We start from the raw sequence: 14481 nt of genomic DNA on the forward strand, positions 1-14481 counted from the left end.
TTTCAACTCTTTGTAGAGTATTGTCCTAGAAAATGTGTCTTTATTTCCTTTTTAAAAGACATACACATTAACATTACTGGTTTATCATTGTCGATATATAATATCAATAATTGCTATCAGTTACATGATGACAATATGAATTTCGTAATATCATAAAACATAATGCTTTTTACAGAAATGTTTTTTATCTTTACAAGAATGAATTTTCTATATGAATCTATAAAACAACATGATTTACATGAAAAACTGCCTACATGTTTTGATTCTTTCTATGGTGTACCCGGTAATATGCGAACTTTATTTCCGTGTATTAACCAAAGCAATATATTAAAATCAATGCAAAATCTATAACAAGGAATTATTGATTGGAGTCATGAATGACACGACTTTAGCTAATGTAAGGGAGACAATCCAAATTGAAAGGAATAGCTTTAACACCGTCAATAATTAAGGGAGATAATTCTCGAAAATTCTCGTAAAAAGCTGACCTTGTGGAGGCGTGCTATTTAAGAAATAATAAGTTCCCAAACGTGGTTTATGGTAACTGATTTTTACGACCGCGCTACGCACCTGGATCGGATGACGTCATTGCACGCGAGTGGTTTATTGTAGAATAACCCGAGATAGATTTTGCTCTACATGTATGTAGGTTATTTGCTGGTCGTGTTAGAATTAAGAAATAATAAGTTCCCAAACGTGGTTTACGGCCTTCGTGATATATTCTTACGCATAAGAACGAAAAATTCGGGTTATTCTACGATAAATCACACTTAGGAACTTATTATTTTGATTCTAACACGACATACTAGTATCAACAGTGTTAGAAAAAATAGTAACTACTTTTTACGATCGTGCTACGCACCTGGATTGGATGACGTCATTGCACGCGAGTGGTTTATTGCAGAATAACCCGAGATAGATTTTGCTCTACATGTATGTAGGTTATTCGCTGGTCGTGTTAGAATTTGATATTAGGAATACTTTCCTACCCGCTTCGTCATGCATCATTTGTATCATATTTTGAAAGATTTGTTCATATTATAAGGTCCGTATTAAGGAAAATTCCGTTAACCTTCATACATAACATAATTGAAGTATATGCAATTACAATGCAACAGACCAAATACTGATTTTTAACAACACAAACTTTTCATGCCTTAGTACGCATAGTACTGAAACATTCGACTCTTCTTGAAATGCGGCATTTCTATGTGCATATTTCTACAAAATCAAGTAGAATACATTTCAAACACTTGACAGTTACAGGTTTGTCCCTTGTACTTTAATGACATTTAGTATCTGAAATTAAAAAAGAAGAGAAATAATAGTATATAGCATATAAAACATACTAAAGTGGTATCCTTCTAAAGCACACTCAATATTTCATAATATTAATCGTGATTGAGTCTGTTCATGAGAGGTAAACAGATTCCATCTGGATGTAAGTTACTTTTAGAATCAATGCTAGCAACACATAAAATTGCAGGTTTGATTGAGTCTGTTCATGAGAGATAAACATGAGAGGTAATCTGGATGTAAGTTACTTTTAGAATCAATGCTAGCAACACATAAAATTGCAGTTGAAGACATGACATCTGGAAGTGTCCGCCACTCGGCAGACTAAATAATACTCCCGTAACATCGCCACATTTTAAAATAAAATAATCCTATACATGTGTAATATGAATTAAATCCATTCATCCTGTCAAAAATTATAGAACGGATATTCGCCATTATGTGAAATTTTAAACCAGAAAAGAGCTTGTCAAAAATTGGTGGATTGTGACAAATATTAAAATTGATATGTAGTTTATGATCATATCCCTGTGTACTTAAAATGAACTAAATCCTTTCCGAACTAACTGACAAATAAATTTTAAGCATAAAAAGAAACAAAAACAAAAAAACAAAACAAAAACACGCCATAACTCCCCAAATATTTGGTGCATTGTAACTAAAATCAAACATGCTTATCATTTGATATATGTGTCATAAAGATAAATTCAATGAATTCATCCTTGCTCTTGCTGAATTTTACTAAAACATTGGTAATAAATCTGGCAATTGTCTGGCAATTGTCAGTGAATTGCTAAACCCGAAGCAAACTCAACCAAGCTATCCTTCTAGAAGTTTTCGCAGGCGCAAGAACGTACGGACAGACGGATCCAGTATTTCCCCTCGTTAACTTCGTTTACTCGGATATAACTATTCATCGGAAGTTTTTTTGATATCTGACTATGAAAAAACATTGTACTTGTTTGGATGTACGGAAAATGAAAACATTATGCTAAAGTATCAAAACTGGAAAGGTAATGAATAAAATGAAACCATATAAATATAACTGCCATTGTTCAAATATTAGATTTGAAAAGTATATATTCAATTTCCCCAAAAAGTGTAGCATTGTTTGTTAAAATATTTACAGGCACCACAAATAACCCATATGTATAAGCGACTTTTCCATAAGACAGAAGACTGTGTAATCTTGGTGGGATAGTGCAAGACGCTCCGATTCCAGAAGCTTCTTAGTTTCTTGAGTGTGCATGCTGTAAAGCACCCATACACGGGACTCCTATCCTAATGTTAGTGTTTTAGGTAGAGGAATAGTGTTGGGGGACTTCAGACCACTGTTTGAAGTGCATGTTGCATTTCACTATAACATTATCTAATGTAACCACCTTCCATACACTAAGCTATCTATCCACACTTAATCACAGAAACATGTACATAAAATCTATCTATCAACACTTAGCCACACATACATATACATAAAAAACTACAAACATTCACTTACCCACACATATATGCATCACTGCTGACTTCTCTAATGTGGTTGTGGTTGCCATCATATTTTCCAAGGATCTTCATTACTCTTTGTTTCTTTTGTTTGTTTATTTCCTCCTTTTGTATCGTTTTCATTTTGTTCAGCACAGATTCCTTTTCCGTTTGTACTTTAAGACAGCTTTGAACTGAAGCCCATTCCTGGTGACAGAAAAATGAATTTACGGAATATTCCGAAAAATACCTTACACAATTAGTAATATCTTATAGCAGTTCCTAGTTAGTATTACATCTTTTCGTTTCCATTGTAGAGTAATGTAGATACTCAGTGATCTTCTTACAATCAACCCAACGCCTGAAGAAATACGCAAAAGGAGTAAAATGCGATATGAAAATTTACAGTTCAGAGCCAAAATATTGCAACTTGTAAGAAGGTTAAACTTTATTTCATAAAACACAATGAACTTTACCATATTTCAGAAAAAAGTTACTTGTCTATATCAATACAGTCAGACCGGGGAGTACGCATGGTTGTCTATAATTATTAGAATAAGTATTCTTACCAAATCGGCGACATCGGATTCCCCCAACAGCACAAGCAAGGATTTAAACACGTCCTCTACTTCCACAGGTGGATGATGCAAAGCCAGCACATCTCTGTGAGCTTCTTCCAATTCAGGAACTTGCCTTGCAAAGCCTCTAAGTGCAGTCAGTTCTTCTTCCAATTTTCTGACAGTTTCAATCTCCTTTGTAAGAGCATTTTTGTTTCTATAGCCACTGACAAGATCTAAGGTTTTTCTTGTTACCCCCAAGTGTCTTCTAAGTTTACAATCTCGAAGTTCTGAAACATATTCGCACAAGTGTTATGCTATTATTACATTAGCCGTACCACATTCTGGCATCTGAAGTGACAATTGGCAAATTGTTGTATTACTGAAATCATTATTGTTCATTTTAAAAAGATATTTTAAAAAGATGTTATACATGTTATGGGTATTCTATGCTTCCAGGAAATCTACTCTTACCTTTAATCTTTTAAGGTTTCACATTTATGAAATACTCACTGTCTTTACATCTAAGAAATTCTAGAACAGTCTTTGCAGCCATAATGTCTTCATCATTTGAAGGTATTTTAAGCTTCAGACATTTGTCTAAACAGTTTTCTGTATCGCCTATTTGTTTCTTCCATTGTCTTGGCTCAACATTCTCAGAAATGCAGTCGTCTAATTTCTTTTTAGCATTTTTTACGTCTGCCTATTAACAGATGATTACTATTTGATACATTGTTTTTGTATTAATAAACACATCAAACAAAATACAGTGAAATAAAAGATAAACTATTCGAGTGAATGAAACCTTGACTTTTAAAGGGACGTTTTTGCTAAGTATTATGTTAAAGGGATGGACATTTTGGAATAAAGCTCTATGAAACCTGACAATAATAAACGTTAAGACAGAATCTAACAAATAGCAATTACACTTTATATTAGAACTTTACCATGAAGAGGGTAGATCAAAATACAAAATTTACAGTGTTCATATCGAGGGGTCAAAGCGGAAGAAATCTGTCAGTTTCTTTATTTATACGCACTTAGATCTCCGTCACTCCCGTTCACAATATCTAAAGATTTTAATTTTATACAATACCTTGACCATTTTGTAAGCGAATGTTGACAAGAGATAGTTGCAAATATTTCTCTCCTGTTGACTGCTTCTAGTCACTTGATGTATTGACAAACCAAAATCTCCCTCTGTTGGTATTGCGGCAGATATGTGTAGCTGGTGAAGTTCTGTCACCTTTATTTCAATATTGTCATCAAAAGCTTTCCTGTGGCCTCCGACTTCCCCGTAGATATGGGCATGGTATGTTAGCTTCGTTTCTCGGAGTTGAAATTTGATGCTGGTTTTTTTCTCAGTTTTACTGACCGGGATCAGCCCACTCAGTTTGGATGGCATTAACAGTCCCGCTTCGACAGAGACAGGTCCTGGGCCCTATCCAATTCTGCTACATTCCAGCGGTAAGAGATTCCGACCTGTCAGTTCCTAATCACAGATCAATCTAAACTCACAGAGACGGAGGGCTGGAGATTTGTATGGACCTCCATATATCACAAGCTTATAGGTACCTCGTGCAGGAAACCGTATATCAAAAACAAACATTTCTGCTGCTCTTGAATTGAATACCATTCGAGACATGTTTTCTTCTTTCTGAAATCCATTTTTGGAGTCATTTTCCGTGTCTTTAAAAAACAACTCGTAGCTTAACATAATCATGTGGGCATTCGCAGGCTTTCCCTTCAAATCTATCCTGCAGAAGCCTTCTTTACTATACAAAATGCATTTTGGATCGATGGTTAGTTCAAAATTAACTCCAAAGAAGGGAGGCAGAAGGTATGGCATTTCTAGAAAATGTTCCTTTGAATGGACAGTAGAAGATGATTTTACTAGTTGCCACTGTGGATCTGACGCATAACATTCGTAAATGAAATTCTCTGGGTCGGGCATAAAATATCTCTCTTGGAATGTATTTCTCACCACGCCGGCGGAAGCGCTCTCCTTTTTGGACATTGTTGTGCCATCTTCTTCAACTTTAACCCAGCCGCCGAGATTATGTCCATATAATGCACGGCAAACCCAGAATGGATGGACGAGTTGCCAGCCACATTCAACGTGCACTGCATTCCATGATGCTTCTGGGACATTTTTGTTACCCGGTTCATAGCCGGCTGCTTTAACATAACCTTTGATAATCGCACACTGATGGCCAGCTTTCCTAAAGAATAGAAACATATTTAGAAAATTAGAATAAGACATCTATAACAGCTAGACGCACTATTTAATGGTATAAACATTTATGTACAACCAATAAAACACAATACAAAGGAAGCTTGTTCCTAAAATGGAGTGAAATCAAAAACAAATTTAATGGGATAGTCTATATAAGATTGACATATTTCCAACGGCTGCAGCACCCCTTTTAGATTATTGTTAGTGCTGAATAAAAATCAAAAGAAAGATGGGGCTCATGTTAAATGCAAGACAAATATTTTCAGTCAAACACACAAACTGCAAAATCAGCTAACAAATGAGACCCCAAATTGTGGTGGTGGTGTATGATCTAAGTATCCATGACAAATTTTGTCATACTCTCACTTCATTATGAAAATGCTTCTTACTTGTAAAGCATAAATCTGTCATGTGATTTCAGGAAAACATTGCAAAGAAAATAAGGAAAATAGCTCTACAGAGCAAAACAAAACCTGAGGAATATTTTGAATCCGCCAACATTTGTTTTCTCGCCATTTTCCTATTTTGTGTCTGTATAACAAAATGCGAAATATTTCTCCTGATATACTCACTATAACATATATAGTATAGTATTACTATTACTATGATAAACATTAAATAATATTTCTAATTGGGTTAATACTTATGTGGTATCGAACGAACTAATGTATCTTTGTGTATCTTCATATATAAAGTATCTATTTTACCTGACATGTGGTCAGGGGTTTCGCTTTCTTAAATCAATGTAAACTAAATGTTTCAAATTAAGTGGAATAAAACAATAAAGGTTTGTAATAAATAAATACTTAAACAATGTTAAATACAAAGTAACGACCATTTACTGATAATAAATCCACACAGTTTTTTTTTACTACGAACATGTTTTTCTTTTTGAAGAAAACAACGCCATAACAAAAATATATACTGATATATAAGATTCATAAAATATTATAGTTAAATGATAATTGTTTTTATTCTTTTCATTAGGCTAAAAGTTGATATTATTTCTAAATCCAACAGCCTCGATAGCCTAGTAGTAGAGCGTCGAGTGCGGGTCGAGGGTTCGATCCCCGGTCGCGTCACACACGGCGCGAAAAATGGTACCGGTAATTCCCTTGCTTGGTACTCGGCATAAAAAGGGGAACTGATTGACCCTCGTGGCAATGGATTCTATCAGGAATGAGGTGTCGAGTGTAATTAAAATAAATTGAAAAAATTGCCTCACAATCGACCAAAAATAAATTAGAATAAATTAAAGATTAAAAACGCATGAATCTAAGTGACAAGTGTCTGTCTGGCCTACCTGCACACTATAGTGTAACACGTTGTGTATGTCATCCTATTCTCTTTGAGATACTGCATAAGACCGCGTGGTGTATCAGTTGTTGCTACACCATAGTCCACACCATCCATCGGTCGATTGCTCATCCATGCTACAATAGCTCTGGCAGTTTTCATATTTTTATATCTGTCATTTTCGAATGGTTTCTTGAGATACTGAACAAGATCCTTGAAAGAATTCAGAAGCGTAGGACTTGCCTGTGGAAAGAACAAAACTTTAAACCAGATATAGGCAAACAGGTTTAACTTTGAAAGTCTAAAACCGTCAAATATTTCGAACAGCTGACTGTTAGTGACTGGCCAGATGTTGACCAAAATGGAAAAGAAATATATGTATGTTTACAATGACATAAACTTGTGTGTATATTTTGACACTTTGACCACCACCTGTTAATGTTAAAATATCCATTGTACAATTTATCCAAATATACATACTAATATTGCATGGTTGTCAACGTCATCAAACAGGAGATTGGGCTTTGCGCTTCTTGTAGGATTTGAGATATAACTTGCTGTATCGGACAAAGTGTCTATATTAATGTCATCGTCGTCGACGGCAATTTCTGTTTTGAATATATCAGCATCATCGCTAGCATTGTTGAAATCTTCATCTTCAAACCATTTGTCTTTGGGTTTAATGCCTCCGTCCACCTGATCTGATGGTGTTGGCTCAGGATACCCATCTTCCTTAGCTTGTATTTCGTTCTAAAGTAAACAAACAAATGAAAATGATAATTTTCTTTACGAAATACTGTATATTGGATACATTTCGCGTCGCTTTTTACGCAGTTTGATAGACACCATACTAAGCGCGAAATCTTTATAATTGTTTTTTATTTCAGAGATAATGTACTTTTATGATTTGCTAACGTTTTAACATGCTTGCCGCCCTGGTCGAGAATATTAGTGAATATTGAAATACATGCACGCACACTCGCACGCACGAACGCTTTCTCACATACATATACACACACGCATGCGCACGCGCACGTACATACATACACACTCGCGCGCACGCACGCACGCACACACACACACACACACACACACACACCCACACGCACACACTCATACACACGAGCGCGAATATTACGAAATCTAGAATGTAACTGTCTCCTCTCAACAGAAAATTATCAAGACTGGATGAAAACGTGTAGGTGCATATGTTTGCTTATGGAAATGAATAGTATTGAATACTAAATAGATATCAATTCCTAACATAGTGTGTTAGGATATACAAATATGGTAAACATGCAGCGATAATAATCAGTACTGCAAATTTACAGTTCTGAAATTTATTGTAGACATATTGTGACGCATGCCCTACCTCATCTTTTCCTTTGTCTATCTGTATATCAATACAGTCCGAGGCAAAATCTGCAGTTTTCTCTCTGGGTGGAGGAGGAGGTGGCGTCGGTGTCGGGGTTCTTGGTTTTGGTTCAGGTGGAGTAGGTGTTCTTGGCGGTGGTGATTTAACCGTGACGGGAGTTGAGCCCCCACATCCCATTGCCAGTCCGTTATGTATTCTGATGAAAAACAGTCTTTTGTAAAAACAGATAAATATAAAGTGATCTTAAACAAATTATATAAAGTCTCTATCAATATCAAACTTACTCTCATACTTCATGCATTTCGTATTCAGTTTGAGTACCATATGAAGTGTAGAATATCCATAAATCATTTAATATCTTTTGTGAAATAATGCAAATATCAAAAATAGATAGTAAATACATACTAGTATCACAAATCCGCAAACAAACTACTTCCTTTTTCAAAGACCCAGATGCATAGACGTGTTTGCTCTTGTACGATACTTACGTTATTACCGATACAATTTAAGTGTTTTTTATATTTTAGGTACCCCTCTGGATGTAGTCCTACACAGACAGTTCGTTTTAATAGTACAATCAATTTTCTGGAAATCGCTTAAACGGTTCTTTTCTTTGCATGAAAGAAGTATACATTTCTTGCGAGATTTTGGACCCACTTTGGTAAGGGTCGAATTATTATAACACCCCTACACAGCAAAGCGAATGATTTTTTGGCAAGAAATTAATCTTTAAATACCTATGTTATTGTGGCATATAGAAAAGGATTTTTTTTCTATTTTTCCTTTATTTTCTGTATTCATCTAATAAGATCATGTGAGTGTGAGATTGTTGTTTGTATTACGTTCATCTGTAATCAAGCATGATTTACTAGTGTTTCTAGTATTTACAATTCTTAACTCGGATTAACGTATAAACGTTAATATATGGGGGTGGGGGAGGGGGGGGGGGGGGGCTTCCATGGCCGATTGGTTAAGGTTGCTGACTTCAAATCACTTGCCCCTCACCAATGTGGGTTCCTCAGTCGGGGCGTTGAATTATTCAACTGAGGAAGCCATCCAGAATCATGTTCGGTGTTCTACCCAGGTGCCCGCCCGTGATGAAATAATGCACGAAGAGGCACCTGGGGTCTTCCTCCACCGTCAAAGCTGGAAACCCGACAACGACGAGCAAAATAAATCATAATATAAAAATACCAAGACAATAGTGGAACATATTTTCTGAATTAATTAATTTATTTATTAAAAACTATCCTATAAATCACTAACAAAATGTACCAACATACCTTCTCTTTACATCCAGTGGCTTAAAGACAGACTTTATTTATTTACCTTTCTTTCAACCGTACATCGAATATTTATTTTCAATAAATTATTGATTTAGAGAACGAACAAGGAAGTCGAATAAAACTCTTATAAATATACGCCCATTATATTTTAAAGTCATCTGCCAATAGGGAACGTAAAACCAAGCTATTAAGCTAAAGACCGAAAAAAATCTTTCTGGGTCAGAATATTTTTAAAAACAGACTTGCAAATATTTCAGTTTTCAAATTGTTGACTACGTTTACTATTTTTTTGTTGTCATTTTTGAATCTTTGAGAATTCTCTCAGTAGGTTAGACCCCGCTATATCATGTTGCAATAAGTTACTGGCCATCATTCTTGGACAAAAAGTATCTATTTGATAATACAAGGTTTTTATATGGTAGCTTGAAAGAACATTTGAAGGCAGGAAAGATAGCAATATATCTTATCATACAAGTTTTTCACCGCCTCGATAGCCTTGTGGTAGAGCTTCCTCTTCAAGTGCGAGAGGTCATGGGTTCGATCCCCGGCCGTGTCATACCAAAGACGTGAAAAATGCTACCAGTAGCTCCCTTGCTCCCAGCATTTAAACGGAAACCGACTTCTCTACTCTCTTACCCTCGTGGCGATGGATTCCATCAGGAATAAGGTGTCGATAGTGATTGATATAAGTTGTGTAACCTGCTTTACAACCGACTTAAAATATAATTCTCGCATACCAGACGGGGTTTTCCGGTGATTTCACTGGTGCTGGAAAACTCCATGTTACACCCCGGGGTAGGGTGTAAGATGACTCTCGTGCTTTAAATTACGTATAAGGAACTACATCTTTTTAGAAAATTTATGCAGTAATTTATATTCTGTTATATAAAATGAGATAAATTTCAAATTCCTTGGCAGTTCCCCTTTGTTCGTCATAGTATCTTTCACAATTAGAAAATGAAACGTTATCTTATGGAAATTACCTTACGTTACGTTGCAACTGATAAAACAAAATCGAAACTAGACATCGTTATTTGTCCGAAAAGTCGTGACGTTTTTTCTGATTACGGACGTTATTCCCCCGCGCTTTGTTTAAACACGCTACTGTAAAAAAAGAGTGCTGTAAAGAAAGTCGTTCCTTTGATTTTATCTTTACTATTGTTTCTTAAAAATGGCATGCAAGAAAAAAGAATTTATCACTGGCTGTAGGATGCAGATGGAAATATCCGTTTCTCGGGTTACTGTTTAAAAGGTAACTCGGCCAAGCCTCGTTACCGCCTAAACAGTCACTCTCGAGCTGTATCATACAATCAGTGAAAGAATCTTATAGTATAAGTAAACTTTTTCCAAACATCAGTGGCAATATATCAATCTGTTCACGTGTATTGCTTGAAAAAAAAATGTTGAATCTGTTCCCTAAATATTCAGGCTGAATTAACATTTTACCATACGATTGATAAGATAAGATTTATTTATTGCATTTATGGCTTTCCATTTACAGTATAAATAACTTTTGATAGTGTGACAGTTGACCTCAATACAATCGACACCGTTTATTTTCGAGTACAGGTAACTGATAACTAATAATTACTTTGCAATATAGCCCCAAGATAATTTTATGACGGATTATCTTTGAACATCCCTGGACTTATTGGACTCAACTGCACATTATCAAAGTTTATCAATACCATGCCCAAACGATGACTTGATGTTTACAAACATTACTATAAATATAATTAGAATGGAACATAGATAATTCAACATTTTTCTAACATGTTAAAACCTAAATGTTTCTAGTTTTAGTACCAATTACAAATTAGCTTAGAGGAAAAGCATACTGTCCATGTTTTACAGATCTTTTGCCGTGTGGGTTCGAATCTCAGCATCGACATATCGACATTTAATTTTTATATCATTTTTTGCATAAAAGATTAGATTGCTACATGTGCTCGGTGATAGCATGATATAGCAGGTAAGAACGATTTATATCAAAGATAATATTAATAAATGCATGCACTTAAGCGAATAATGAACATAATATTATGTTATATAAGGATATATTTGCACATACGAACCATCAAAGAAAGAAACGAAAATATGGGAACAAAATGAAAACGAATAGGAAAAACAAACCAACCAACCAACCAACCAACCAACAAACAAAATAAAAATAAAAATAAAAAATAAAAAAACAAATAAAAAAAATCTGAATAAAAATCCTTATCAGTATTCGAACTCACAAAACGATTTGCTTATATCCAGTTGTTTCTTGCATTGTACCCGACAGAGCTATATTGCTATATACTTACTGGATTGTAAAATTGAAACAAATACATTGTACTAATATTCACTTGTCAAGTAATGTACAAGCTTTATGAATTGTTAATAAAATCGGCTCGTCCTCGCGTTTCGGCGGGAATCACGTTACCATTGAGGATGAGTACAGAGTAAGTATAAAGCCCGCACCATAACTCAAACGATAACATGTTTGATAACTATGATTTTTCTTCATTAAAACGTTCCAATACTGAGGTCGGGGGTTCGATCCCCGGCAGCTACTCGGGAACTTTCAGAAACGCTTTTCAGTGTTTCCCACCCAACTAGGTGTACCGGTCACGTTAAAGAACCAGGCTGTCTATTCGCAACGAGCTAGGCTAAATTAGCCGGACAAGCCTGTATCTGATTTCTGATCTCTCTGTCGTGGGGTCTTTATCTCACTTTGTCCGTCTGGTCAGATCGCTCTGTGTCTGTACTAGTAGAGGATGAATTATGCGCCCTGTGTGGCTACATTTGAACTATGTAAAGCGCCTTTGAACGTGAAATTGATCATGAAAAGGGCGCTATATAAATCTGTTATAATAATAATAATACAGTCCGCGTGCTGGGTTTACGTTTGGGGAGGCTTGGTTTTATGAACGTGGCTTTCCTTGTTGGATATTCATCCTTGTTTTTATCTTGTTATATGTATACTTACAGGTAGTTAACACTAATTACTTTGTAAGTAGGTCTTTGACCGACCGTGTCACTCGCCCTCAAAGGCGCGCATCGTGAATACTTCGACGTGATAATTATCGCTTATTTCATATCTATTTAAATACTAGTACTTTTAAGTTTGGCATGATAATGAAATGGTTTTCTTTGTAGGTGTAAGGATAATATCGGGATGACATTTTTTTCACGTAGGGAAGTGCGTTGGGGGTAAATGTCATACCGACACAGCTATAGTCATAAATATTATGATGTCATCTTCGTCATTTTATGGTTGAAGAAGACCCCAGGAAGAAGTGCATAATAAGTGTTTTTATGTAAGGTGTGCCTGTTTGATCACGAGAATGATGATTGGATACAGTATGATAAATGCAATTGCTGGTTTCACAGAGATTTTGCAGGAATGAAAAATGCGTGATGGTGGAAAAATACAGTGCTAAGGGAGCAAACTGGCCTTTAAAAGGATGCAAAAAGTAATTACTTTATATTTTGGTATTAAATTATTAATTAAAAATGGATGACATGTCAGACATGAAAAGTCACATTCAAACAACACAGCTGCAAACAGCACACTACATATTAACAAACAATGTATTGTGTATTTATACATTCATGCACAAGGAGGGGCATACACAAACACAAAAAATGGAAACAGAATTACAAAAAATAACAAAAAACAACAACAAAAAACAACAACAATACAAGAATAATATAAACATAAAGAAGAACATGTCTTGGTACCGCTTTAGAACGGTCAGTGGCAATGACAGAACAAGACTGGGGAGCTTAAACTTGGTCTACACCTAACCTCATCCATTACCATGTTACAGGACAGTGTAAATTTAATAATTCCCTTCATGTGAATCCCTAACACATATATTAGTAACCAGAAGTACTAGTTGTATAAGTTACAGTCACACTGTCTTTGAAATGGCTATTTAAGACTCAGTGACTTTTTTTCGTTAAAGCTTGAGCACCAAGAGATACTTATGAGTTCATGGTAGAATCATTTTTGGTATATAAATGACATAAACATCAATCCAGCAAATATAACAATAACATTGTCAATGTCCTATGGCTAAAATGCTAAGTTAGTGCTAATTAGTCTGCTGTTTTGCCTGTGTTAAATCAAACTATCGGACTATTTTAACATGTTCCATTACTACTGCTCCAGTGAAAGTTGTTTCTTACCAATTAACTATCATTATTTCAACTTAAAGGAGTAAATTATGATGAGAATTTCAATTTCTAAGCTAATTACCAATTGTCAGCCTGAAATGATAGCGGCAAACCACCGTTTAGATATTACTGGTACCATGTATTCTTACCTGTTGTACAACAATGTAGGGGAATAATCAGTCATCCAATCGGAATACAGGTTTCACCAACAGTTAGACGTTTGTTATGAGATATCAACATGGCGGACAATGCAGGAACGTTGAGTGATAAAGACGAAATACACGTATTCTTCTCCGATAGAGCTTTCATAGGTGTATAAATGTTTGCCGATAGTGTATTTATTAACATTCTTATGAATCATAACTTGTTTCACCGAATTCTACCGCGGCAATTTATTGCAGTTTACGCCTGGCCATGACAGTGTTAATGTATACAGGTTGAAACACGGCCGAGAAAATTATAATTTACAACCTTGTGATACATTTTAAGGTGAAAAAAGTATACACTTTATGTTTATATCAATCTTTGCTCGTGTAATTCAGTGGTTATGAGTGCACGGTAGCACGGGATACAAGAACGTAGGGGGTCAAAATTGAAATTCACCATGTTATCCCCTTGTCTCTTTACATATTGTTTATATGTGTAATTTTTTACATTTTATTCCATATGACTTCTCAAATTTCATTTAAAACATTTAAAAGAAATTTCCCCCTTTATCATATCATGTCACGGAGCCTGTGATCAGAAGCGGATCAAGAATGAGTGGATTTACCAGATAGATAGATAGAT

The 14481-nt window shown here is 35.3% G+C and overlaps 2 protein-coding genes across 2 annotated transcripts; both read right to left on the reverse strand.

Annotated features, from left to right (window-relative positions):
- Nucleotides 1-854: 854 nt before the first annotated feature.
- Nucleotides 855-4737, reverse strand: LOC123537012 (uncharacterized). The gene is made up of 5 exons (XM_045320546.2): nucleotides 4429-4737; nucleotides 3846-4035; nucleotides 3345-3622; nucleotides 2795-2982; nucleotides 855-1299 (listed from the first exon to the last, which is right to left on the reverse strand). The coding sequence occupies exons 1-5, from the start codon at nucleotides 4735-4737 to the stop codon at nucleotides 1293-1295; spliced, it is 972 nt and encodes a 323-aa protein (XP_045176481.2). The 3' UTR covers nucleotides 855-1292.
- Nucleotides 4738-4824: 87 nt separating this feature from the next.
- On the reverse strand, nucleotides 4825-13876 carry LOC123535945 (lim and transglutaminase domain protein ltd-1-like). Its single transcript, XM_053528756.1, has 5 exons — nucleotides 13842-13876; nucleotides 8237-8435; nucleotides 7345-7614; nucleotides 6872-7107; nucleotides 4825-5554 (listed from the first exon to the last, which is right to left on the reverse strand). Exons 1-5 carry the CDS (start codon nucleotides 13874-13876, stop codon nucleotides 4825-4827), a joined length of 1470 nt encoding a protein of 489 aa, XP_053384731.1.
- Between the last annotated feature and the right edge of the window lie 605 nt (nucleotides 13877-14481).

This window comes from Mercenaria mercenaria, chromosome 17 (genome assembly GCF_021730395.1).
Source record: "Mercenaria mercenaria strain notata chromosome 17, MADL_Memer_1, whole genome shotgun sequence".
NCBI classification, from domain to species: Eukaryota; Metazoa; Mollusca; class Bivalvia; order Venerida; family Veneridae; genus Mercenaria; species Mercenaria mercenaria.